Source organism: Pogona vitticeps, chromosome 3 (genome assembly GCF_051106095.1).
Source record: "Pogona vitticeps strain Pit_001003342236 chromosome 3, PviZW2.1, whole genome shotgun sequence".
NCBI lineage: Eukaryota > Metazoa > Chordata > Lepidosauria > Squamata > Agamidae > Pogona > Pogona vitticeps.
In genome coordinates, this window is record NC_135785.1 from 160,139,529 (window position 1) to 160,163,209 (window position 23,681).

Genomic DNA, 23,681 nt, shown 5'->3' on the forward strand with positions numbered 1-23,681 from the left:
TGTTGTTTTTAAAACAGGCATTTAAAAGTTACAGCTTTGGCTGACACTTTCATGACTTCCCCCTTCGCTTGTATATTTGGCTTCTGCAGACTAAACTCTGACCAAATGGGGGTGGGTGGGGGAATTTTTTAGGGGGGGAGGAATGGGTATTCGGAAACGTATCTCACTGAAGGAGGCTGCCCCCTCCGAGCTGCTCATGTGGTCTTCAAAAGGTCAGAGGTCGAACGGCCTAGAAGTGGCTGAGTTCAAGGTATCAAAGGTGACCTGTAACTTAATATCCCATTGATGAGCCTGTTGAATTTACGAGTGTCTGTGATAGAGACAACAATCGTGGGCAAGACGAGGCTGTGGAAAAAAAAGAGCTGGTCGGAGTCTACCCCACGACCCTTTCGGGTTAAACGGCCCCCTCTGCTTCCACGTGCCAAACCTCCTCGCCACCTTGAGAATAACAGGATGGAAATAGGTCACTTTGTCCCTACTGCTACCCTCTTCCTTTCCATGTTGTCTAATCGCACAACTATACACTAAACAAGACAAAGCCCTCTGCCATGTTTATTTAGAAACAAGTTTGATTGATTTCAGATAAAACCCAATGTAGCACTTGCTTCTTAGCCTTACAGTCCGATTCGTCATATACTGAACTACTGTATCTTGATAAAGCCAAAGCAAAGTGCCTTTAACTAAACACAACTTATAATGTGTGTGCGTGCGGGGGGGGGGGGAGCGTGATCCAAAGCATACTAGTGTGTGTGTGTGTGGGCAAGTATTTAATACTCCGGTCGTCTAAACCATTCCAAGTCTCATTGGGTTATATCTCCGAGTATATATAGAATCGCGCGGATGAATTACTTGTAAATCCCCCCCGCACCATTGAGTGTACCTAGGAAATCAGTTTTAGAGCACTTTGAAATGGTTTTGTTTCTAACAAATCTGGATCCCGTTAAGTTAATTAGAACATATTTCCATTATAGCCTGCAATCTTATGTACACCTATCAACTGGTACATTAAATGGTCTCCCAAGGAGGTTCTCCCAAACTGATCTGTATAGGATCGAGCTACAGGGAAACGCTGCGGTCCAAGACGTCTTCTTGGGAAACTTAAATCAACAGACTTGAGTCAAAATAACAAGTTGCATGACGATTTAGGTTCGCAAATACACTCTCTACAGTGGCCTCTAGAAAGACAATCGCCCTAATGTCAAAGGAGATATATTATCTCTGCACCGTATATTCAGCACTCACCCCTCCCGCTTCCTTCGCTTAACCAAGGATCCAGCCAGCAAAAAATACAACCCTGGACCGGGCGAACGGATCTCCTGGGATCTCCCTCCTCATTCCCTCCAGTGGCATTTGGACGGGGACGGTGGCCCAGAAGCGGCAGGTCATAGTACAGCACGCAAACCATAAAAATTAATGGAGTTACCCTTCTTCCTTTCGTGACCTCGAAGGGGGGAAAAAGGAGAAGCGTGAAAAGAATTAAACTTACAAAGCAGGGCGAGCAAGACCGGCTGCTGGCGCTGCTGCCGACGGTCAAGAGGATCAGGCAAGATGCCCGCTCCAGAGCCTTGGGGGAGGTGGATGGAGGAGGAACCCGGTTCCTTATTCCCTCTTGGACCTCCCAGACCAGTTTTCGAAGGGATTTTGACTGCTGGTCGCTTTCTTTCCTGGCAAAGAATGAGCTTTAAGGGCTGAGCTTTAAAGACTCCACTCCGGCCAATGGCCCATGAAAGAGACTGCAGGTTTCTTTCTTGGCTCTTTCTCTCCGGCCCCCCTCCCCGCACGCCACCCTTTCCTTTCCCTTTCCTTCTCACCTCCGTGACATGGGGTGGGGGGGGGAGAAAGAGAGGGTTTTTCGGTTTGGAAAGAAATAAAGCATTGTAGTGTGGGGGGGGGGGGGGAGAAGGCCGGCGATCTAGCTTTGAACTTGGATCAGCCCCTCCGTTTCCTGCAGGGAAAGGAAGAAACTGGAAGTTTTTAAAGAAAAGCAAAGAGACCAGCCTGCGGGGTATCTAGCCGGAATGAACGGTTTTACCCCGCAAAAAGTATCCCGGACAAGCCGCGGAGACCGTGAGGCAGCGGGAGAGGGATTTAGAAAGAAAGAAAGAAAGAAAGAAAGAAAGAAAGAAAGAAAGAAAGAAAGAAAGAAAGAAAGAAAGAAAGAAAGAAAGAAAGAAAGAAAGAAAGAAAGAAAGAAAGAAAGAAAGAAAAGGGAGGGCGGTTCAATGAGTGCTTTAAACTTGTGACTGCTTTCAAAACTGGTTTACCCACGTTATGTCTATGAGAGAGAAATCACCTCCCTCCATTTTTGCTTAAAAACAAAACCAATAGGACCAAAGATTCTCGTCACAATTTCGTGGAAATGTCTCACTCAAGCCTGTAATTAGAATATTTCCGGAGCAGATATGACTAAAACCTCCGTGGAGTTTTAAAATACCCCGTGCCTGCTTGTGTTGTCTTCTAGATCGCAGAGCGCCGGCGAATGCGGATGAAGCCGCGGAAAGGGGACTCCGGCTGCCACGGCCGCCTCCAGCTTTGCTCCTGCGGGCCTCGCTCGAGCCCACAGGAGCGAAGGCGAACTGGGGCGAAAGCCAGGCCCAAAGAAACCGCCCTTTGCCTCTGCGATGCAGGCTGGCCGGGTCAACAGGAGGGCAGGGGGGTGGGCGGGAGCTGACCCTGTCGGATTTTGCAAAGTGCAAAGGGAAGTGGTGGCTGCTGGCAAAGCAGGCACTGGGAAAAGACAGGGCATGTGGTCGAGGAAAGAAGACTCAAAGCGAGGGAGCTGTTGAGCGGCACCTTTCCCTATGAAAATCTCTGGTCCTCGCTCGTCTGGTTTTGGGCGAGAAACTGCCCTGTTATATCTCTCTGTCCATATTTATCTCTCACACACATCTGCCAGAGAGACAGATAAAACCCGTTGCGTTTCAGCACAAAAATTTCCTCTGTGTTACAATACATCTTGATGACAGAATGAACACCTAATTCTACCAGGGCATAGTGTTGGTAACTATCTTCCTACTTCATTAATTCCGTGTCTGTCTGTGAGACATCTGATGAGTTTGTATGTTTACCTATATACCCACCTAACATAATTTTCCTTCATGGGGCGAATTTGATTTTGAAATAGGCCTATGCGGGAGGGCGAGAATGCAATAACAGGACAGACGTCTAAGCAAAGGTTCTGATTTTCTGAGGCAGGTTAGTTGGAAAGAAAGAAAACAAAAACCCAAATTAATAGCATCCCCATCTCCAAAGCTGCTTTCTTGGATCCCTTTCTTAGATGAACCAAAGGATTATTCGTATTCCTAAAAGGAAGAAAGAAAGGGCACCATTCCTATTATTACCACCACTGTGAGCAGAACCACTACTCCTTGTATCCACTTCTCTTCCTCCCCATATTGAAATTCCTCGCTGGTATTCTCCAGAAAATTCGCATAGAATTGCAGTTTGGGGGGGGGATTATCTTTATCCACTTGAAAACAAACTCATCCAGGAACCAGATCTTTATTGACAGGAGTGTGTGGTAGGCATTCTTAAATCAGTCGTAATCTTAGAATCTGCGACATGCGACGTGATCCACCCGTGGGCTCACAAATACATCAGTAAAAGGTTACTGTGGCTGGTTGTTTTAAAATACGCCCCCCCCCCAGGCTCTGCAGCCGGGTCTGTGCCCGCTCTTGACAGCCACTCATGATTAACCCACTCTTTTCTTTTTTTTCTAGCCGGGGACATCTCTATTTACACTCATGTCAGCAATCTCTCCGTGCATCTGTATCTCATTGGTTTCAAAGCGGGAAAGGGGAGAACATGTTGATTTTAGGATATCTAGATCGTACCTTGGAATCTCTCCCTCCCCCAACTCCACACACGTCCAGACCAACAGCTATTAATTTGGTCTGATTTCAGATTGATCGCCATCGATACCCTCCCACTTAAGCAACCGCTTCTTTCCTCGTTTTAAAGAAGCCTGCTTCAGAGGGCCTGCTTTGCGCTTCCTTTCTTCCCTTTCCTTTCAATCCAAAGATACTGATTAGAACCTTCCTGCCTTGTTTTTCTTTCTCTGCTTCCCCGACTGGAGAAGGGATCGGAAAGAGACGCCAGGGCTTGCCGTGAGCTGAACCCCTAGCCTCGGTTGCTTTTCTCTGCCCTGTGCTCCACAGGCTGACCCTTTCTCGCCTTGGCCAAGAGGACGGTGTCCAGGGGCCCTCCGGGACTGGGGAGCTGGCGCTGCGGCCGCCTGGGGTGGAAGGGGAGGGCTAGGCGGGGAGGACCAGGGTAACGCGCGAGTGGCTATTAGCCCGGCGGAGGGGAGGGAGGGAGGCTTGGATTGATGGGGCCAAGCCGACCAATGAGACGGCGCCTGGAGAAAGGCGCCTGGAGAAACCGCTGTTAAAGGGGGCGGTGGGAGAGAAGCTGCCAGTCCAGCCTAGGAGCTAGTAGCGAGAGAGGCTGGGAGGAGAAGGGGTGGGGAGGGGGGGATAAAAGGCAGCCACAGCAGCGGCGCCCACCGCAACAAGCAGACGAGGTGGAGAGGCGAGGCGAGGCGAACAGAGGAGGGAGATTCAGCCAGCCCGGGGGAGGACTACGCTTTCCCTCTCCCCCCCCCCCCCGCCGTCGCCATCGTCGCCAAAAAGAAGAAGGAGGAGGAGGAAGGACCCCATCGCTGCGCTCTCCCTCACGGCTGGAGCATCTTTATGGCGGGCGCGGGCCGTGCCTGAGTGGGACCCGCGCCGGACTGAGGGACGGGCATTGAGAAGAGCTCCCCCCCGCCTGTGTTATTGTTCTGAGCTGTGGGCTGCCTGTGTTTTTTTTTTAAATCCGCAACCTTCCTCCCTTCCCTCCCTTCCTCGCCTCCCCCTCGCCTCCCCACCTCCTCCCCAACTTAGAGTGTGTGTGTGTGTGTGTGTGTGTGAGGGAGATTTTTAGCGAGAAAGAGGCGCCGGATTCTGTGAGGAAACGGCGGCTGCAAGTTTGGAGTCTGTGAGGCGAAACCGAATGGCGGGGAGAGGAGGCGGTGGAAGAGGAGCAGGAGGAGGAGGAGGAGGAGGAGGACGAAGAAGAGGCGGCGGCAGCAGCAGCGAAGGACAGGAACGGGCGTTATAAGACTGAGGAGCCTGAGGGGCGGGCGGCGGGGGCGGCGCTGGGGGAGCGAGGGGTGAGGGGCGAGGCGGAGGAGCCGTGGGGTGGGGTGGGGAGGTGCGGTGCAGCAGAGCGTGGCGTGTTTGTTTTCTGAGGGCGTGTGTAGTGCGAGAAAGAACCGGCTACTACTCTGTGCGTGTGTGTGTGTGTTTGTATGTGGTGTGTGTGTATGTGTGTGTGTGCAGCGCGCGCGCGCCTATATATCTCTCCTTGCCTGTTGGCGAGGGAGAGGCTGTTGGTGTGGCTGCGCCGCTGACATCTCTTCGCCAGGAGCTTGTGTGGGTGCGCGCGCCTTTCTGTTTTTGTTTTTTTGTTTTTTTCAGGGAAAGGCAAGGCGAGTCCGCGCCATCTCTCTCCCTCTCTCTCCCTCTCCCTCTCTTCCCCCTTCGCCGCCTCCCCACCCACCGCCCGTCTCTTGTTTCTTTCCCTTCTGCGTTCCCCTCTGCTCTTCCCCACCCCACCCTACCCCCCTCCCCACCCTCTCCACTGCCTTCGTCGTCGTCGCCTTCTTTTTCTCCTTCTTCGGCGCTGCCCTTCCCGCTCGCTCGCCCGCCTCAGCCTCAGCCTCAGCTGCTTTAATAGCCTTCGGGTCACCTCCTGCGCCTGGACTCTCGTCCTCGGCGCGGCTCGTCCCTTCGCCTCGGCCGCCGCCGCTGCCGCCGCCCAGCGCCCCGGGCCTTGGAGGGGGCTTGGGCCGGCATGCTGCTGGATGCGGGGCCGCAGTTCCCGGCGCTGGGAGTGGGCACCTTCGCCCGGCACCCGCCCCCCTCGGCGGCGGAGATGCAGGAGCGCGAGCTGAGCCTGCAGAACAGCTTCGTGGACTCGGCGGCGGCGGCGGCGGCCGCTCACCTGGGCGCCTTCAAGCTCAACGCCGCGGCGGCCCATGAGCTCTCGCCCGGGCAAGGCTCGGCCTTCAGCTCGCAGGCGCCGGCTTACCCGCACGCCGCCCATGTGGGCTCGTACTCCGGGCCGCCGTTCAACTCCCCGCGGGACTTCTTGTTTCGGAGCCGAGGCTTCGGGGAAGCGGCGGCGGCGGCGGCCGGCGGAGGACAGCACGGGCTCTTCGGAGCAGCAGCGGCGGCGGCGGCCACCGGCAGCCTCCACCACCCGCATGCGGAGGCGCAGAGCCACCTGCTCTTCCCGGGCATTGGGGACCAGCATGGCGCGCCCGGATCGCCCAACGTGCTCAACGGGCAGATGCGTTTGGGCTTGCCCGGGGAAGTCTTCGGCCGGTCGGATCAGTACCGCCAGGTGTCCAGCCCCAGGACTGACCCTTACTCCGCGGCCCAGCTGCACGGCCAGTACGGCCCGATGAACATGAACATGGGCATGAACATGGCGGCGCACCATGCCCACCACCCACACGCCCACCCCCATGCCCATCACCACCACCACCACCACCATCACCCCGGGGCCTTCTTCCGCTATATGCGCCAGCAATGCATCAAGCAGGAGCTCATCTGCAAGTGGATCGATCCCGAGCAGCTCAGCAGCCCCAAAAAGAGTTGCAATAAAACTTTCAGCACCATGCATGAGTTGGTCACCCATGTCTCCGTTGAGCACGTCGGGGGACCCGAGCAGAGCAACCACATCTGCTTCTGGGAGGAGTGTCCTCGCGAAGGGAAGCCCTTCAAGGCCAAATACAAACTGGTCAACCACATCCGCGTGCACACGGGCGAGAAGCCTTTCCCTTGCCCCTTCCCGGGATGCGGCAAAGTCTTCGCCCGCTCCGAGAACCTCAAGATTCACAAAAGGACGCACACAGGTCAGTTCAGGGCGGAAGATTCTTGCTCGGGTGTAAAAGGGCTGTGGGAGGCCCCTACCACAGGCAGACGTATTTATCAAAGGGGTGGGAAAAATCAAAACAAAAAACTACCGCTTTTTCCCCCCCAAGCTTCAAACAATGCAGAAAGATCCTGCCTCCTCTTTTACCCAGCCATGCTGGTGAACTCGAACATTTACCTAAATGACGCTTAGTTTTGTTCCATTGCTGTCTTTTCAACAACAACAGTTTTCCAATGTACGTCCTTTAAAATTTTGCTGAACCAGACTTCTAAGCAGGTTTACAGGGAAGTAAGACACTGAAATCAACGAGAGTTGCGATTTAGGAAGGGGTTACCTTCTTTGAAAGGAGAAAAAAGATGCAAAATAACAAACAGCTGCAGGGCGAAGGCAGATTTAGAATGAACTTCCCAGGCAAACTTGAAATCCTTTCGTGATTTTTAAAAAATGGTCCCGTTAATTTCAGAGAGGTCTGCTTCCAAACAAAAATAGGATTTCCGATATGCTGATTTGAAAGTCTCTTCCCTCCAAGCAAATTTGTTCATATCTGAGGTGTTAGTGAAGTAAACGCATTGACTGCCTTTCTAGAAAACAAATAAATAAATGGACAGTCAAACAAGGCAGGGTGGTATCAGCTGAGAAACGGGCAGGGAAATTTCAGGTAGGATTGCCTTTTCGACTGCGTGTTTCAAAATATCTCTGTCTTCTGTCTTCTAGCTAGCGTTTAGAGCTGTTCAGAGCTGTTCCTCCTCACCCTTCCCTCCGCTCCGCTCCCTGGTCCCTCGCCCTGCTTTCCGGCGGCTGCTTTCTATTAGATTTAAATGGGGTGAGGCAGAGCCATAAAATTTTCTCATTTCCAAAAGTGTTTTGGAAGTCTCACCTGGGGCGGCCGAAGGTGGTTTTGCTTGAGTTTATTAAAATTATATAATAAGCTGCAGAAGGTTTTAAGGTTGACAAACCTCCAGGCGTAGGATCCTCCTACTCCCCTCCCCAGAAGGACGAATGGGCGCGAAAGGAACCGGAGCTTGCTTCCTAGGGCTAAACCGGCTTGAGTGTGGGGCAGAAAAAGAATCTAGCAAGCCTCTTCCACCCGGTCCCTTAAAAAGACAAGTAAATGCTTGAGCGATTTCCGGACATCAATATTGACTAGGAAAAAAAGGAAGTAAAGCTAGGAGGCCCTTTCTGGTTGTGTGTTGTCGAAGTGTTTTGAACAGACTTGGGTGTGAGACGGGCTTTAACAAGGTTTAACAAACCCGAGACGTTGATTTGAATGGAGATGCCTGCGATTGGGGCCTGAGCGGATGTCTTTAGGAAACAATTTAAGTGCTAATGGAATTTCACGTGAAATCGCGCCTCTCTCCCGTCTCCGATTTCGAGAGGCGGGAGAGAGGGATCCGAGGGTAATGATGTTCGAGTTTTCACACCTTTAAATTGCTCAGAAATCTGGCAAAAGGGTGAAAAAGCTCCAAGAAAATTCCAGGAGGATTTTGCATATATATCTCTTCGTTCTCTCCCCCCCCCCCCGCTGGTCTTCAGCAAACATCTGAGGACTGACTTGAGGTGAAAGAAAAATAAATGCGACAGTATTTCAGGCCTTGAATTATTTGTGCCCAGATTTAACTGGTTATGGGTGTTTGGAGGTGGAGACGGCTTTAAATTTAGAACAGATTCTATAATGGGCTATGGGATTATTTGGTTTCTGACACCAAGAACCGGGATTGGGTTGTTTCAGGCTTTTGAAAGGGTGACCATAATTTATCTTTCTCCTCTGTGATCACTTTATGTTGTCTATTATGTATGAGTATCTTAAAAACAAAATCCACAGATACAAGGAATTTATGAAAATTCCTAGTTTCTCTTATATTAACTGGCTTAGTTTTTGCTTCTGGTGAATTGTTACGCTTAGGTTTGCTTAAGTTTTAAGTTAGCTCCAATACAATAACACAGTGTTTCCTTCCTTGGTTATCCTAAATTCCTCTGAAATCCAGGCAGCTTCTGAAATAAACTTCTCTGGATACCGGAGGCCAAGGAAATCACCACAAAATGTGAATAGATTATTTTCCCTCTATTTAACAAACAAACAAATCAGGATGTCCAGTTTTCTCCTGTCATCTCTCAGCCACTTTGTTTATTTTATTTTATTTGGAAAGGCTATATCAGAAAAGCAGTTTAAATTCAAAGTCCGCCGGCTACATGTTTTTTTTTTTTTTAAAAAAAAAACATGTGTTTCTCCCATTCGGGCTGACGTTTCATTCTTTCTTGCAGGCGAGAAGCCCTTCCAGTGTGAATTCGAAGGCTGTGACAGACGCTTCGCCAACAGCAGCGACAGAAAGAAACACATGCACGTCCACACTTCGGACAAGCCCTACTTGTGCAAGATGTGCGACAAATCCTACACGCATCCCAGCTCCCTGCGGAAACACATGAAGGTAATGAAGGGAAAGGGGAGCAGTCTGCCGGGAGATGCGGGGGGGGGACTAGACCCCGAGGGCCTGACCCACAAGGGAGGATGATTTTGGCCCCTCGTATCCACAGGCGATTTATTGGGAAGGAAGTAAATTTGAAATCTGTGCTGCTTATCTTCCGGCAGAGGGGGAATCACGGCTCAAATGGGGCGCCAGTTTGGAGAAAGAGGAGGAAGTCTCTGAGCCGTTGTCACACTACTTCAAGGGGATTTGTGCAACTTTATTTTTCACCGGAATTTCATAATGGGGAAGGGAAAAAACCCACCCCCTTGGTTGCAGTGGAGCTGAGTCTATAATTTTTAAGAAAAAGAACGAGGAGGGAAAAGAATCTGGGAATGAGGTCGAGGTACCGGCTTTGTGGTTTGTTTAGTGGTTTTTTTGTTTTTGTTTTTTTCCTTTTTAAAGGCGATCATTGACATTATTTTGTTTCTTCCGGGCTCTCAGGTTCACGAGTCTTCTCCGCAAGGCTCGGAATCCTCGCCTGCAGCCAGTTCCGGCTACGAGTCCTCCACCCCGCCGGGCTTGGTGTCCCCCACGGCAGAGACCCAAAGCACGGCCGCCACCAACTTGTCTCCGGCGGCAGCGGCAGCAGCAGCAGCAGCAGCAGCTGTGTCTGCGGTGCACCGGAGCAGCAGCGGCAGCGGCGGGTCAGGCAGCGCTGGGAGCTCGGGCGGGAGCAGCGGCGGGGGCAGCGGGGGCGGGGGAGGCAGCGCCACTCACAGCGGCCTCACCTCCAACTTCAACGAGTGGTACGTCTGAGGATGCCCACCGCCCTGGCCGGCCGCCGCTCTGCCCAGCAGATCTTTGGAGGTGAAGCCGCCGAGAGCTCTCTGGCGCCTTCCCCATCTTTTTTCTCTCCCCCCCCCCCTTTTGTTTGGATTGGGACATCGTGATGCAGCGAAAGAGAGAGAGAGAGAGTAAAAATCTTTTTTAAAAAAGAAATGAAAAGGGAGGATTAAAAACAGCAGCCGCAAAAGGCTTTTTCACCCTCCAAGATACATACATCCGCTGCCTCCAAGGCCTTGCAAACATTCAGCCTAGGAGAGCACCCCCTCCTTTGCCTCCGGGGCTTTGGGAACAAAGGATCAGACACACAGAAGAACCAGCTTTCTTCCTGGTCTGCCCCAGCAGCAGCAGCAGCAGCAGCAACAGCAGCAGCATCCCACCGAAATCTGTATGTGTACATAGAGGAAGCTGAAGTGGTAATCAAAGTTTTCATGGTGTATTGAGAGATTGGTCCACTTTGTGAACTTGGAGATTGGATTCTCCTCCCCCCCAACTCCTTCTTTATGAGTTCCTCCTGTCCTAGAACTTATGTGCACCCTCTCTGCAGCCTCTCTTCTCTTGCTCTTTCTCTTCTTTTTTCTATCCTTAATTCACCCATTACAAAAGGGGAGGGGGGGGAAGTAACTGTGGAAGCAAATGGTTTTTTTTTTTTGTAACTGTGGTATTGAATATTGTGTTCCTTTTGAAAAGAGGCAACTTTGATTGTAAACTTCATTCAACTATAGACTGGAAAGATTTTTTTAAAAACGTGCCAAAGTCTTCATGCTGTTCTTTGAAATAACCCAGATCAATTCCTCCTCCTCTTCCTACGCTTGTGAATGTATTTTCTGTTAGCTGGGTTTGACATGTGATGTTTTAGTGCTTTTTGCAAGTTCTATTTGTTAGCTCCCATTTGGAAGTTTGTGGGGAGGGGGAAGGGAAATAAACGTAGTGCCATTAGGGTTTTCCCTCCATAATAACACCCTTCCTTGTGTAAATACTTGTTGCCATATTTATCCATTTGTAATTAAATTATGGTATTCACTTGCTACAGAGGAAACAGTATTTATAAAGAATGTTTCTTAACTATAAATATGTACAATTGTGAGCATAAACTGGTTCAGAATTTTTTTATTTGAAGGTTTATGTGGTTTCATCATTTCTTGTGATATGTTTTTTTTTTGAGAGTAATGCATACAGAAATATAATAAAATGTGTTGAAACTGCAGTTCCGGATATTTCTCCCCTCCTAAGTTTTTATTTTTTGATATTTCAGGTGTTCTTATCTTGGTGAGGATGCGCCTAAAATGGAATAATCAAAGTCTTTCTAAATATATTCTTAAATATATATATACTGAAAATAACCCAAGACTACAGATTATATAAAAACAATGTTTTCTTTGTTTTCTTTAGCTAAACCATTTTAAAACATCTTCATAATTTTGTATTGAAGTATGGGTTTGCAAAGCGCATTTAAAATAAAAAACCAAACTTGTAGCCTGCAGTCCTATGTACACTTGCTTAGCACTCAGTCTTGATCACACTGAGCCGTAACCCTTTTATCTGCACATGTTTATATTGCACAGAACCTCAAGTGGATCTTGTGCCAGATTTTGCAGCAATGAACACTTTAAAGTGTTTCATTTAAACAGTTATGCAGAGGTTTCTCATCCTTCCTGTTGAAAATCAGTTGGAATAGAAATGCATGTTACATTTAATCTATGTATTTTAATTTAAATTATATTTAAGATTCATACCATTCTAGAATATCAATATCTATGCTATCAGTCCTTTGATTTTTAAAAATACCTATCCTAGACTCCCCCAAGAAACCACATTTTTATGCATTGATGTTTGTCTTTTACCTCTTATGTTAAGGTTTGTTCTTCTGCAGAAATTAGCATTCTTTGTTTGTTGGATTATGGTAGTGGTAATATTTTAAATCCAGGGGCAAACCCCTATGTTTCTCACTCAGAGCATAATTTCTGAAGAATATGAAACATATCTTCCTTCATTTGAATTCGAGTCAACCCTGAATCTGCAAAAAATGTAAGAACCAAGAACATGTAAAGTTTGAGAGGATTATATCATTTGCTAGATACGTAAAAAGCTACACTCCCTCCTCCTGAAATTTACCGACAACCTATATACATAGCTGTCTAAATATAAGATTATATTTAACATGGGTGGAAATATTTAGGGTGGGTTTTGTTGTAGTTTTTAAGAACAATGGCCCACATCAAACGCTACTACTTTAAGTTTTCGTAAATGTAAGTAAATTCGCCTTCATCTGCAAGCGTTTTAAAGAGGATGATTTTTAAAGGCAGCTTTCTAGGAATTTGGAGGTGGAACTCTGGGCTGTGTCGACTCAAAACCTTCGAAAGCCTGGCCTGCACCCAAAATCTGGTGCCAGACACCTGGGCACCAAAAAGAGGCACGCATTGCCCCTCCCCTTTCCAAACCTCGCAGAAGTGTGCTTCTGGCATTCCCCGAAAGCTCTGCAGCGCCAGCCAAAACTCTTGCAAAAGACACATTTTCCTCTCCTGCACAGTCGCTTGTTTGCATTGCACTCCATCCAAGCCTCGCACCCCCTTTGGAATTTATATTAGCAGCGCTCTGTCCCTCAATGTCAGGACAGAAAAAAGTATATTGGGTCGCAATCCTAGCCTCAGTGACTAACGTGGGTAGCTATTCCCATGAAGCTTCAGAGTAAGTTAGTGCCCTGGCAATAAAGCCCAGAGTCTGGCTGATGATAAGCTTTTAGCCTGCAGCGGTGTTTCGGCGATCAGATGATATGACGGCGTTTCTGCCTGGAAGAAGTGGCAACGCATACGCACACATTCACGGGAGCCAAATTTTCTCTTTGGCTCTCCAGATTTTAACTCCCTCCTGCGATTCGAGAAAGACCTGGCAAGCTTCGTTCCGTTTGCTCTTTGGAACTCGCCCTGCTTTCATTCATTCATTCACCCTTCCGTCCATTCATTCTTGTCTGCCTAATGCAAAAACCCTGACGCAATCAAATGGCTGTTAAAATCTCATTTCCCTCCCTTAATAATATTAGCCCCCCCCCCCATTTTATTAAAATAATTAGCTTACGCCACTGATTCCCTGAGAGAGATCGTACTGGCGAGGAAATTTCAGCAAGGTCGGTGGGAAGGGTGACACCGTACCCAGGAACCCTCAAAAAGCGGTGGGTTGAAACAGGGTGATCTGTTTGCTGGTTGGTTTGCTTGTCTCAGTCGCTCAGTCTCCATTGCCAATTCTTTTTTGACTGTTTAGTCGAAACTCAGAGTGGTTTTGAGATGGAGGGGGGGGGGAGAGGGAGAGAGGACAGGAGACGCCAAAATTCTTCTACAGACTTCTGCCTGCCTTCCTTCTTTCCCTTTTATGAAAAATGCCTTCCAGAAACCTCGAGGAAGTATTCCCGGCGGAAAGTTTCGGAAGAGCAATCCTTTAGGAGCCATGCCTTCGGAAGCCGCTCGCGGCTCGGTTTCTCCTCGCCAGGCGCAAGGGGTTTGGCCTGAGCTTGGTAACTCGTCTTTCCAAGCCGGATGCACGCGGCCTCTGCTAGTCCTCCGTTCCCACCTCCGATCCAGCCCTTTGCAAAAGCTCGGCGAGCCATTCCCTCTTGTCGAGAAGTCTCGCTCACCCATTTCGCCGTCGCCCTGGGCGAGACACCGCTGGCGGGGAAAAACACAAGCCCAAGGCAGCTCTTGGTGTAAGTGGGGCGCTCGGAGCCGAAGCCCTCCCGGTAGCCTGACACCAGATGCATTTCTCCCCCCCCCCCCCCAGGAAAGACCCAGGAGAGGGCAGGGAGAGGGTCTTTGGCATCCTTCTGTTTCTCCCTTGCTCCGCTCCCCCGCCTTCTCTTACTTAGGCTTGCCTTGAACTTGAACTTGAGCTGTCCTTGGCTGTGACCAGCCCCTCCGTTTCCCCGGGATCCACGAGTAATCGGGTTTTTCGGGAACAGCTTTAGAAACGTGCGGCTAAGGCGGCATGGATGGGAAAGTGTGGAGGTCGGCGTAGCTGTAATGCAACAGAGACACAAATAAAACAGACCGAAGAGGGCTCCAATACTCGTATCTCCTGTATAATGCATGACGGAGCACAGATCTAGAATGTTTAATAGAACATAGTATAAATAATAGAATGCAAAATGCAGACCCATGTAAGGAGGGGGGAGGGGATCTTGAAAGAGCCGCAGGCGGGGGAGGGGGCTTCCCGGACACATCCAGCTCTAGTAGAGGATCTTTCACCTGCCTTCAGTCCCGGCGTGTGAAGCTGCGCTGACCCTGAATCCAGGAGATCTACCGCACTGGTTTATCGGAGGCTGCAATCTTTCGGACTCTTACTTTGGAGTAAGCCTCACTGAACTCCATGAAACTTATGTCCTAGTAGAAGTGGATGGGAATGTGGGTTCTGTGCTGGTGAAGGGGCGGTTCAAGGACTCCCCAGGGCAAAGATATATACAGAAATGGATGGAATACATTGTGTCCGTGTCCTCCCCCCCAGGCGCTGTCCCACAAACACGGTTTTCGCTCGTCTTCACAATCCTGCTCTTCCTAGCAACACCCAGTTGAACTTGTCTTCCAGATCCATTTTGATTTTGTCCAGACCTGCCCCCTCCCCATGTCACCTTCTTTTCGACAAAAACGGACGGGGATTACGACAACAGCAGTAGCCACTAGTAGCTGTAACAACATCCCATGTCCCAACAGTCCTCGCCAACTTGCACTATTGCGTGATAACAACAAACATTTCGGGATATCAAACCGGACGTAGTTAGTATGCCGCTTCACGTAGGAACACGTCGTTCCAGCAAAAGCAAGGGCGCCTAGGGAGAACTGGCAATGTTTTCAGCTCTGAAAGAAAGGCCGGATGGAGTCTCACTGGCATGGAGACCCGGGGTGCGTATCTGCAGCCGCGCCGCCTACACTCTTCCCCCGGATCTCTCTTTGGCAGTCCACATCTTCGCTCCAAAAGAAGTGGGTGCTTCCCTCTTCACCCACCATCCATAGCCCAGTCCTTGGAGCCCCCTCTCTTCACAACCTGAGGAGAAGAGTGTGTGTGCCCGCCTTTATTTTATTTTATTGCCTTGCTTTAAAGGGCAAAAGGATCATTGGGACATCACAACGACGCAAAAGAACAAAGTGCAGGTAGAAGGGCAGCTCTCTTAAAACCGGCGAGGCCTTCTTGTCTCTGTTTCAAGCCTCACGGAAGTGCGTGACAAGGGGGTTCTCCAGAATTAAAGCAATCTAGTTCTGCATTCCAGTTTTCGATGCCCTCGTTTAAAATTTAGCTGCAGCTTAAAATGCCCAGAGCGACGCTATCAGGGTTGATTGGGAGGTAAGACAGTCCCTTTTTTTTGTCCAGGGGGGGCACTCTTTCAGCCAAGCATGATTTGCAGATTTGAGACCTTCGGCGGACTCACACAAAGAGCGTCCAAACCAGGATCTGTTTCAGTAATACGTGACCGGAAGTGATTTAATTTCTTTGATGTTGGGTACCTTTGCTAGGAAAGAATTCCCGTGGGTTTCAGCGGCACTTCGTTCCTACTCAGGGTCTTTCCGGCTTTGTTTCTTGTTCCATGGGACTCCCCAAGTCGATATGATCTCTAGAGCGCCCCCCCCAACAAGCCGGGGCCGGATCCATTTTAGGTGGATCTCTACATAAGATCCACCTAAAATTGACAATTTTTAAGACCAAGGAGTCGCAATGGGAGAAATGTTTGCTCCTTAGCATGGGCTCTGCTAGCATAAATGGCATTTCGAACTGCTTAGCATTGGCGGGCAGGTGCTGCGTTCTCCACCTCTTTGCCTGCAGTGGCCTGTGTATGTAGGGCAACCGGTAAATTTTAAAACAATTAATTTTAAAACAATTTACTAGGGAGTTAAAAGTGAGATTTGACCAAAATGATTTCTTTCAATGGATTCCCCGCTTTTCCTCAGGGGGCGGTTGCCTTTCGCGCAGCCAAAGAAAAGTGCGGGAGGGGAAAAATTTAGGTCGAGCCGGACCTCATCAACCCGAGATGCCTCCTCCTCCAGCCCCCCCCCCCGTACCTTGCAAGACCCTTGTGTCTCCCTGAGGCCCGATCCAATACACGCGCACGCTCAGACAGACCCCCGCGGACTCTTAATGAGACGCAGAAGTCTTGTGACATGTTTAAGACTAACCGATTGGTTTGGATCGGAACTTGCTAGATTACAGTTGCTTAAACGCAAGTGAAGGATCGCACCCTCCTAAAATATGGCGACACGAACCACCTGCGTCGGCCCTTCAGCCACGGAAGTCGGGGAGAAACGCCTGGTCCCTGGATCGCCTTGACCCGAGAGGGAGGTGGGGTGCGATTCCGGCCCCCTCCCCACGAACAATTCCCTGCGGAAGCCCCTTTGAAATGAAATAGGGGGCTTACGCCGGAGGCCCGAGACGGAAAACACCCTCCACGGCATCATCCAACGAGGCCCTCCTTAAAAGAGCTCAAGCGACCACCCTTTGGGACCACTCCCTTTTGAAAAAGGACATTCCACCGGGCCTCGGCGCTCCTCCGGCTGACTTCCGCAGAAGGAGGGCAGCCTTGGCCGGATTTTGAGGCGAAGGGGCAACCCGTCGCCGCCCCTCTTGAACTTCGTGTGACTTCTGCCTAAAGAAAAAACAGTCTGAGGGGTGCGCTGGGGAGGGTTTTCCTTGAGGGGCTTCCTGAACTGAGAAGTTCGCGAAAATCGTCTCTCTGTCTCTCTCTTTGTGTGTGTGTGTGTGTGTGTGTGTGTGTGTGTGTGTGGTGTGTGTGTGTGTGTGTGAGAGAGAGAGAGAGAGAGAGAGAGAGGGAGGGAGGGAGGGAGGGAGGGAGAGGTTTTAGCTCTTGAGAGATGGTCATGGGACGCCACCGAGGAGAGACTTGTTCCTTTTTACCAGTCGAGGCGTGGGAAGCCTTTGCAAAGTTGCCTTGAAGAAAATAAATAAATAAAAAACAGCGGGTGCTTTACGGCCGAGTAGGAATACCCAAGAGAGTTCCATCCAAAGCACCAGGAACCCCGCCCCTCCTCGGCGCATGTGGAAGGGGCCAAGAGAAGGGATGGACGTCACATCAAAGGCTTCCCAAGTCTGGAGAGGAAGAGGAATGCGCCAAAACAAAACACGGTCGCCTCCTTCCAACTTCCTTTGGAAGCGCTCTTGCCTGAGAAGCGAGCTACCGCCACCCCTCCAGCTCTCCCTATCTTGCCCGGATCCGTCCCCCTATTCCTCCCTACAGACCAATCTAAGTCTCCCAACCAGCGCCCAAGACAGGAGCTCCTGTCGCGGGATCGGTTGTGGTCCCCCATCGCCCCCTTATGCTGGAGAGCCCGCCCTTGGTCCTAGCGATCTCGGGAGATGGGGAGCAGGATACAGAAGGGTTCAGGGAGTTGCTGCTGTTGAGACAAGCCACCAGGATTTGGACTTGACCAAACCTGTTCAGGATCGAAATATTACTCGGTCTACCGATGATTCTATTAAAAGAGTGGGGAAGAGAGGCTGATGTCTATATATGCTCTGTAGGAAGGCTTGTGATTGTCGTTCCCCTTCTTTCCATCTATCCATCCTATGGGTGATCAATAACCAATAGCTGTAGGATTGTTTGTTATATCGATAGACAACCTTTTCCACCCAGAGCCCGTTGAGGTGCCAACTTCTTCCTCGGTTTGTGTGTGTGTGTGTGTGTGTGTGTGTGTTTTAATTCTCACAACAACTTCAGGAGGCACCAGAGTCAGAGTAAGAGTGACCCAGGACCACCCAGTGAGCTTCATGGCTCAGGAAGATTACGCGGCCGAGTTTCCCGGACTGCGGTCCCACGTCCTCTTCGCGCTGTCTGATATTTATCAGTTACTTGTGCATTTAAGTTAAGGCAACACACACACACACACGAGTAATTAAAATTCCCTCCGTTTTAACCCCACAACAGCCCTATCTTGTAGGGCAGGTTGGGGGGGGGGGGAGAACGAGAAGGACTCGATCTCGCTTCCCCTTGGCCCAGACCTCGCCCTTTACCCCAGTCCTCAGAGCCTCGCAATTCAGTGGGTCACATAACGAGGCTCTGGGCCTCCTCCGAAGTGGCCTCTCTTTCCCGGAAGGATCGGGCCCGCCTTTTCCCGCCCGCTTGCCCGAGAGTGCCGCCTCCCGGGCTCGCAACCCCCTTTTTCTTTCTGGGCTGTCAGAGGCTGCGCGGGATTCTTCCGCTCTGCCTTCCCGCCCCGAGCCGAGGCCGGCTGCGCTGGCCTCGGAAGAGAGAGTTCCGATGACCGGGAAGGACCCGCGTTCAGAGTCCGCCGGGCTGACAAGCCCGCGCCTTTTCTCGGCGGGGCCCCCAAAGGGCCGTGGGCCGGACCCTTTGGCGCCGATTCTTCGAACCAAGGCCACCTTCCACTCCTTGTCCTTCGGGAGAAGGGAGGGATCCGTGTGGTGGGTGGGCGGGCAGACGGGTGGCGGAGAGACACGGGCCTCGAAGGGACGGGCCAGGCGGGCCAGGAGCCTAACAGGTCAACCCCTCCCCCGCACGGACGGGGAGCCCCTGACCCTCTTTCGGCGGTCGAGATATTGATCCGCCAAGAAAGATCAACAGGAAAGCCCACGTGTCAGGAATACTAATAAGAGCAGAGGGCAGATTTTAATTGGCCCGGACTCCCCCTCTGGCCAGTCTCCTCCGCCCACGGACACCTCGGCCTGGCCAGGCCGCCTGCAACCCTCTCGGAGGCCGGTCCAGACCTCCTTCCCCAGTAACGTCCCCGTCAAAAGGAAGCGCTCTCTCCCCTTCGAGCCTTTTTTTGCCTTCCAGCTCCTGGGCCAGAAAGAAGCTGCGCTGCATCCGGGCGGGAGACTTAAGCAGCGACGCTCAAGATCCAGGAGCGGAGAGCGTATTGGCTGGCTTCTGCCACCCGGCTCGGCGGCTGGGCCCAGAGGTGGTTTCAGGTGACACAAGGAGGGCCTTTCCTTGGAAAGAGAGTCGTACTGGAAACCCCAGCCTTTGGCTTCCAGAAGCGCTGAAGGCCGAACGTGTGCCTAGAACTCGGAACGGAGATCGAACGGTTTCCCTGCACCGGCCGCTCGGCCCTCTCTGTGCCCTGTCGGGGAGGCCCTGCTTGTAGAATGGGGCCGATCCTCCCTCCACGCAAGCGTGGAGCGAAATAAAACTTTACACAGAAGCAGAACAAGAGGAGTCTCTCTCGGTCTGCCGTAGCAACACCAGCAACAAAGAGGCCTGCCTGTGGCCCATAAGAGCGCTGATCCCTCCGTTTCAGCGGGGGTTTTCGGGAGCTCTAGCCCACTTCGCCAGATGCCTGGAGCATTAACTCAGATTTTTAGGCATTTTAAAGGACACACCGTTGGGGGTGGGGAATGCATATGGGAAGGTCAGAGGGCAATGGAAGGCAGAAAGCGGTAAGAGCGGTAGATCCGGCCGCCTGATCTTCAAGAGGTCTACTCGGAATTACGATCTGTTGACAGGCCTTGTTTTCAGGTAACTGTGCTGAGGTTTGCAGCGCCAGACACTGCGGATGAGGGCCGGCTGCATTCCTACCCACGGTTACCGGGGAGTAAGTCCCGCCGGGACCATCTTCTACCGCTGCAATCCTAATTCCCACTTGACCGACGATGATTTTATTCGAAAGAGCTGAAGCGGATTCATTTCACTTCGAAATTTGCGGGTTTCGCCCTTTCCAGCAAAGGTACGCAGGACCGGCTTGGGACCCTCCGTAGGGGGACCCGCCCATGCCACTCCCGTTCACCCGATAAGCACCCAAGTGAGAAAGTTTCGGTCCTTTACTAAGTGTTCCCACGTAAGTTTTCTGAGGGAGGCTTCCCACTCCGAATTTGTCTCATACACCCCCCACCCGCTCCTTGGCTTCTTTGCTGTTAGTGAAGTGGTGTCATCGGGTTCGGGCGAAAGCCCCGGGCCGCTCTAGGTGTGTGAAGGAGGATGGCATGGAACCAAGGAGGTCTGGCTTGCCACGTTTCAGAGGAGGTGAAGTAATCATACACGGGCCTAAGGGGAGTGGAGGTGGAGGACTGGTTGAGAGAGGCACGAAGGTGATCAGGTCTAAGGCCTAACAGTGCTCTCACTCCATTGGGGGTGGGGGGGTGGGGTTTGATCCTCGGAAGGAAGAAAAAGACATTTCCTTCTCCTGCCTCATCCCTGCTTGGCCTAGATAGACAGATGCGACTTGTCTTCTAGCTGCTGTTGGAAGGAGCGACTTGCCTTCCAAAAAGACAGAACCGCTGTGGTCGCCAGCGCCTAAGCAGTTCCCATCACCTCTTCCATTAATCCAAAATTCTCAGGGAAGGGGGAACTGGCCGGGGCGGGGCGTAGGGGGAAGGGGAGACAGGGACCAAGAGGTTTTTAAAAACAGAAAGAAAGAAACAAACGAAGGACAGCTGGCCATCCACGTGGTTCTCAACACGTCTGGAGTCCAAACGACTTTCTCTGCCTCCCTGCTTCTTTCGGTCTTAATTTGTGGACTGATTTATTATGGAGGTAATTTTAAGGGATCGAGTTTACGGCTTGAGTTATTAGACGGAACACCTCCGGCTGACACCGCAGCGCCTTTTGAGTAGCCCTCCCTTCTCAGCGCGCTCTCTCTCTTTCCCGCCCCCCCCCCCATCGCCCGCCGTCAGTCTGCAGGGGATGGAGGAGGGACCCCGTCCGGCCCCGAGTTCAGACTGAGCCGCCGCCGCCGCCGCCGCCGCGCATTCCTACACAAGGCACACGCTTCCTTCGCGCCCAGGATCAAAGACGAGGCGAAGCCGGGCAGATCAAATGGAAGAAGGCGGTGAGCCTGAACCAAGAAGTGGGGCGGCGACTGGAGTGGAGGGCCCGTCCCAAACCAAACGCAGCAAAACCGAAACGAACCGAATGAAGCCGTCCCTTCTTTTCATCAGCGCCATCTCAGCGGCCAAAAAAAGGGTGCAAAGGGCTACCATGACATCTCCCCCCCCCGCGCTTTTTAGACAAGAAAACCAATTTCAAATATTTCAACATGGCGGCCACACAGCCAGCCGATATGGAGTCAGCCCTCCTCCCAAAGCCACACCCCAGCAGCTCAAGTCCTACGAAAAATATACGGATTAAAACAACACCAACACCAACAACAAAGTTCAAGGGAATTTGCCAAGTTTGGGAACGGCGGGGATGGTCGGGGGTGGGGAGAGAATAGTTTGATGTGTGCAGTTAAATGCTGTATGCAAACCAAATTGTGAAAGAGAAATAAATTTTGGTTCACAAGACAGTTGTAAAGAAAAGACAACAGTAAAGACGTAGCTTCGTACGCACAATAAAACAGTCGGCAAGCGATTCAGCCCCGCCCAAGTGAAGTAGGTTCAGCGCATTGATTTTAGTGGAAAGGACACTGGCACGTTTTCGCTTCAAAGGGACCTGCAAGTATTCTCCTCTGACTAGGTTGTGCCCATAGAAAGAAAGAAAGAAAGAAAGAAAGAAAGAAAGAAAGAAAGAAAGAAAGAAAGAAAGAAAGAAAGAAAGAAAGAAAGAAAGAAAGAAAGAAAGAAAGAAAGAAAGAAAGAAAGAAAGAGGGAGGGAGGGAGGGAGGGAGGGAGAGAAGAAAAAGAGGGGAAAAAGAGAGAGCATATGTTGTTGTTGTTATGCAGGCCCTACTACAGGAAGCGTCACATCTGTAAGAATTCAAAAAAATGTAGCTGGGGTGGACTGCCACCCATTACAGCTCCTACTGTAACGGAACTGTTAGTTTTTAAAGTGGCACATTAATTTGTTTTTGCGGTTGTTTTTGTTATACCTGCTGAAACTGAGAAACAGGGCTACCTCTTTGAGGAAAATACAGGAAGCAGCGGGTTATTTCCGATAAAGCTGTCTAATTTGGCCGCTTCTTCTTCTGCCTCTCAGCTGTTTTGGCAATGCATGCAGAGTGTTAGCTCCACGGGTGAGACTTCTTCAGCTCCTCAATGAATCGGGCCCGAATAGGCTTTCCCAGCCTGTTAGAATGGCACAATGATAATGATGATGACGACAGTGGTTTACATTTGACACTACTGTGTCCAACCATGCTTTTCTAAAACTGAAATTCTACAGTATGAAAACCCTAACGATTTCCTTTCCTCCCCCACCACAAGTAAGAATGCAGTCCTCCTCATGTCTACTCAGAAGCAAGTCAGTAGGACTTCTTTCTAGATAAATGAATACATACAGTTGTAGCCTGAGTCTGATGGAAATCGCTTTCCACCTTTTCAGCCAGACTGGGGAATAAAAAGACTCCTGCTTTCAATAAAAGCTTGAATCAACGCACGTCCTTCTGTCCCAGCCTGGCCTCGATTCGCTCTGCCCTGAAGTGTTTTTACTCCTCCTTCCAGCCCATTCTTATTCGATCACAGCTTTATAAAAGCAAGACACTTAAGTAATCTGGAACAGAACAGTTGTTTAAACTGTTCACCTTTCCTACCCCTTCAGGTTGGAGAGGAAAGAGAGAAGGATGGAGTGGAGGGGGGCGAGAAGGACTTTTTAAAAGAAAAAAAGAAAAAGAAAGAAGCTACAGATTTCGGAGTTCTGGGGACCGGAGCAGTCACCTGACTGGGATCTGGCGCAAGCTCAACACAACTTAATTAAAAACCACCATTCCATGGTTTTATTTCTCCAGGTAAATGCCGCAGAGGATTTATGGTCTTGTAAACTGGATACCCGGAGTTGCTGTAAAGGGGCTGGCTTGTGCACTCCTGCCATCCCCAACTGGGGAAAAACGGAACGGAACTTAACCTTCATTTGTATTCCTACCATCACCTTTGAGGCGCTCCTTCCCGAAACCAATTCCTTGTTTAGAATTCTGGTATCAATTACGCATGCATAAACATATACCTATGTTTGGTGGCCTGGAGATAGCCAGACGGACCGCCTTTGGGAACGGTTTCCAATTCTTCCCACACCTCCCAACAAATCGCTGGCACAGAATGAGCTGTGATTTATGACGGGCCGCTCTTGACATGGAGTCGTCGGGCCTGTTCGGTGTCCTTCACCGCCCGATTTCCAGGCAGCGTCCCCTCAAGGGACTTCTGGGTCAGCCACGCTCGCCTTTAAAACAAACAGGCCCGCAAACCACCCGGGGAGCATCCTATGGGACGCCCTCGTGGTCCCTAACCCAATGGTTTTGGGGTGCGTGAGCAGGCCGACAGCCACCAACCGATGTACAAAGGCCAGAAATGAACTACAGGCAGCCAAAGAGGCCGAATTCTTTGCAATGAATATCAGAATGAACGAGGTCCAAAAAATATTGATGTGTAAGTCTCTAGTTCTTACAGGCGACTATTTTAGTCTTCAGCTTCCACCACAGAGGCTGAAGCCGCTGTGTTCTTCAGCAAGGGCCGCTTCTTCTTCTGCCTCCAGAAACCAAAGCGCTGAAAACTTAAATTTTAAAATGCCGAAAAGGTAACGACAAGGGCGAGGGTCTAGACCACCCGCCGCATATTCCCAGGAAAGCGGGGGTGCGTGTGCGTGTCGGCGTCCCAACCGAATCCGGACCATGTCTTACACTTTCCGAACCCAAGTCA

At 50.8% G+C, this 23,681-nt stretch overlaps 1 protein-coding gene across 1 annotated transcript; it reads left to right on the forward strand.

Moving 5' to 3' along the window:
* The first annotated feature begins 5,743 nt into the window (after window positions 1-5,743).
* Window positions 5,744-10,245, forward strand: ZIC2 (Zic family zinc finger 2). Its single transcript, XM_020801595.3, has 3 exons — window positions 5,744-6,901; window positions 9,184-9,347; window positions 9,828-10,245. Exons 1-3 carry the CDS (start codon window positions 5,836-5,838, stop codon window positions 10,140-10,142), a joined length of 1,545 nt encoding a protein of 514 aa, XP_020657254.2. The 5' UTR covers window positions 5,744-5,835; the 3' UTR covers window positions 10,143-10,245.
* Window positions 10,246-23,681: the final 13,436 nt, after the last annotated feature.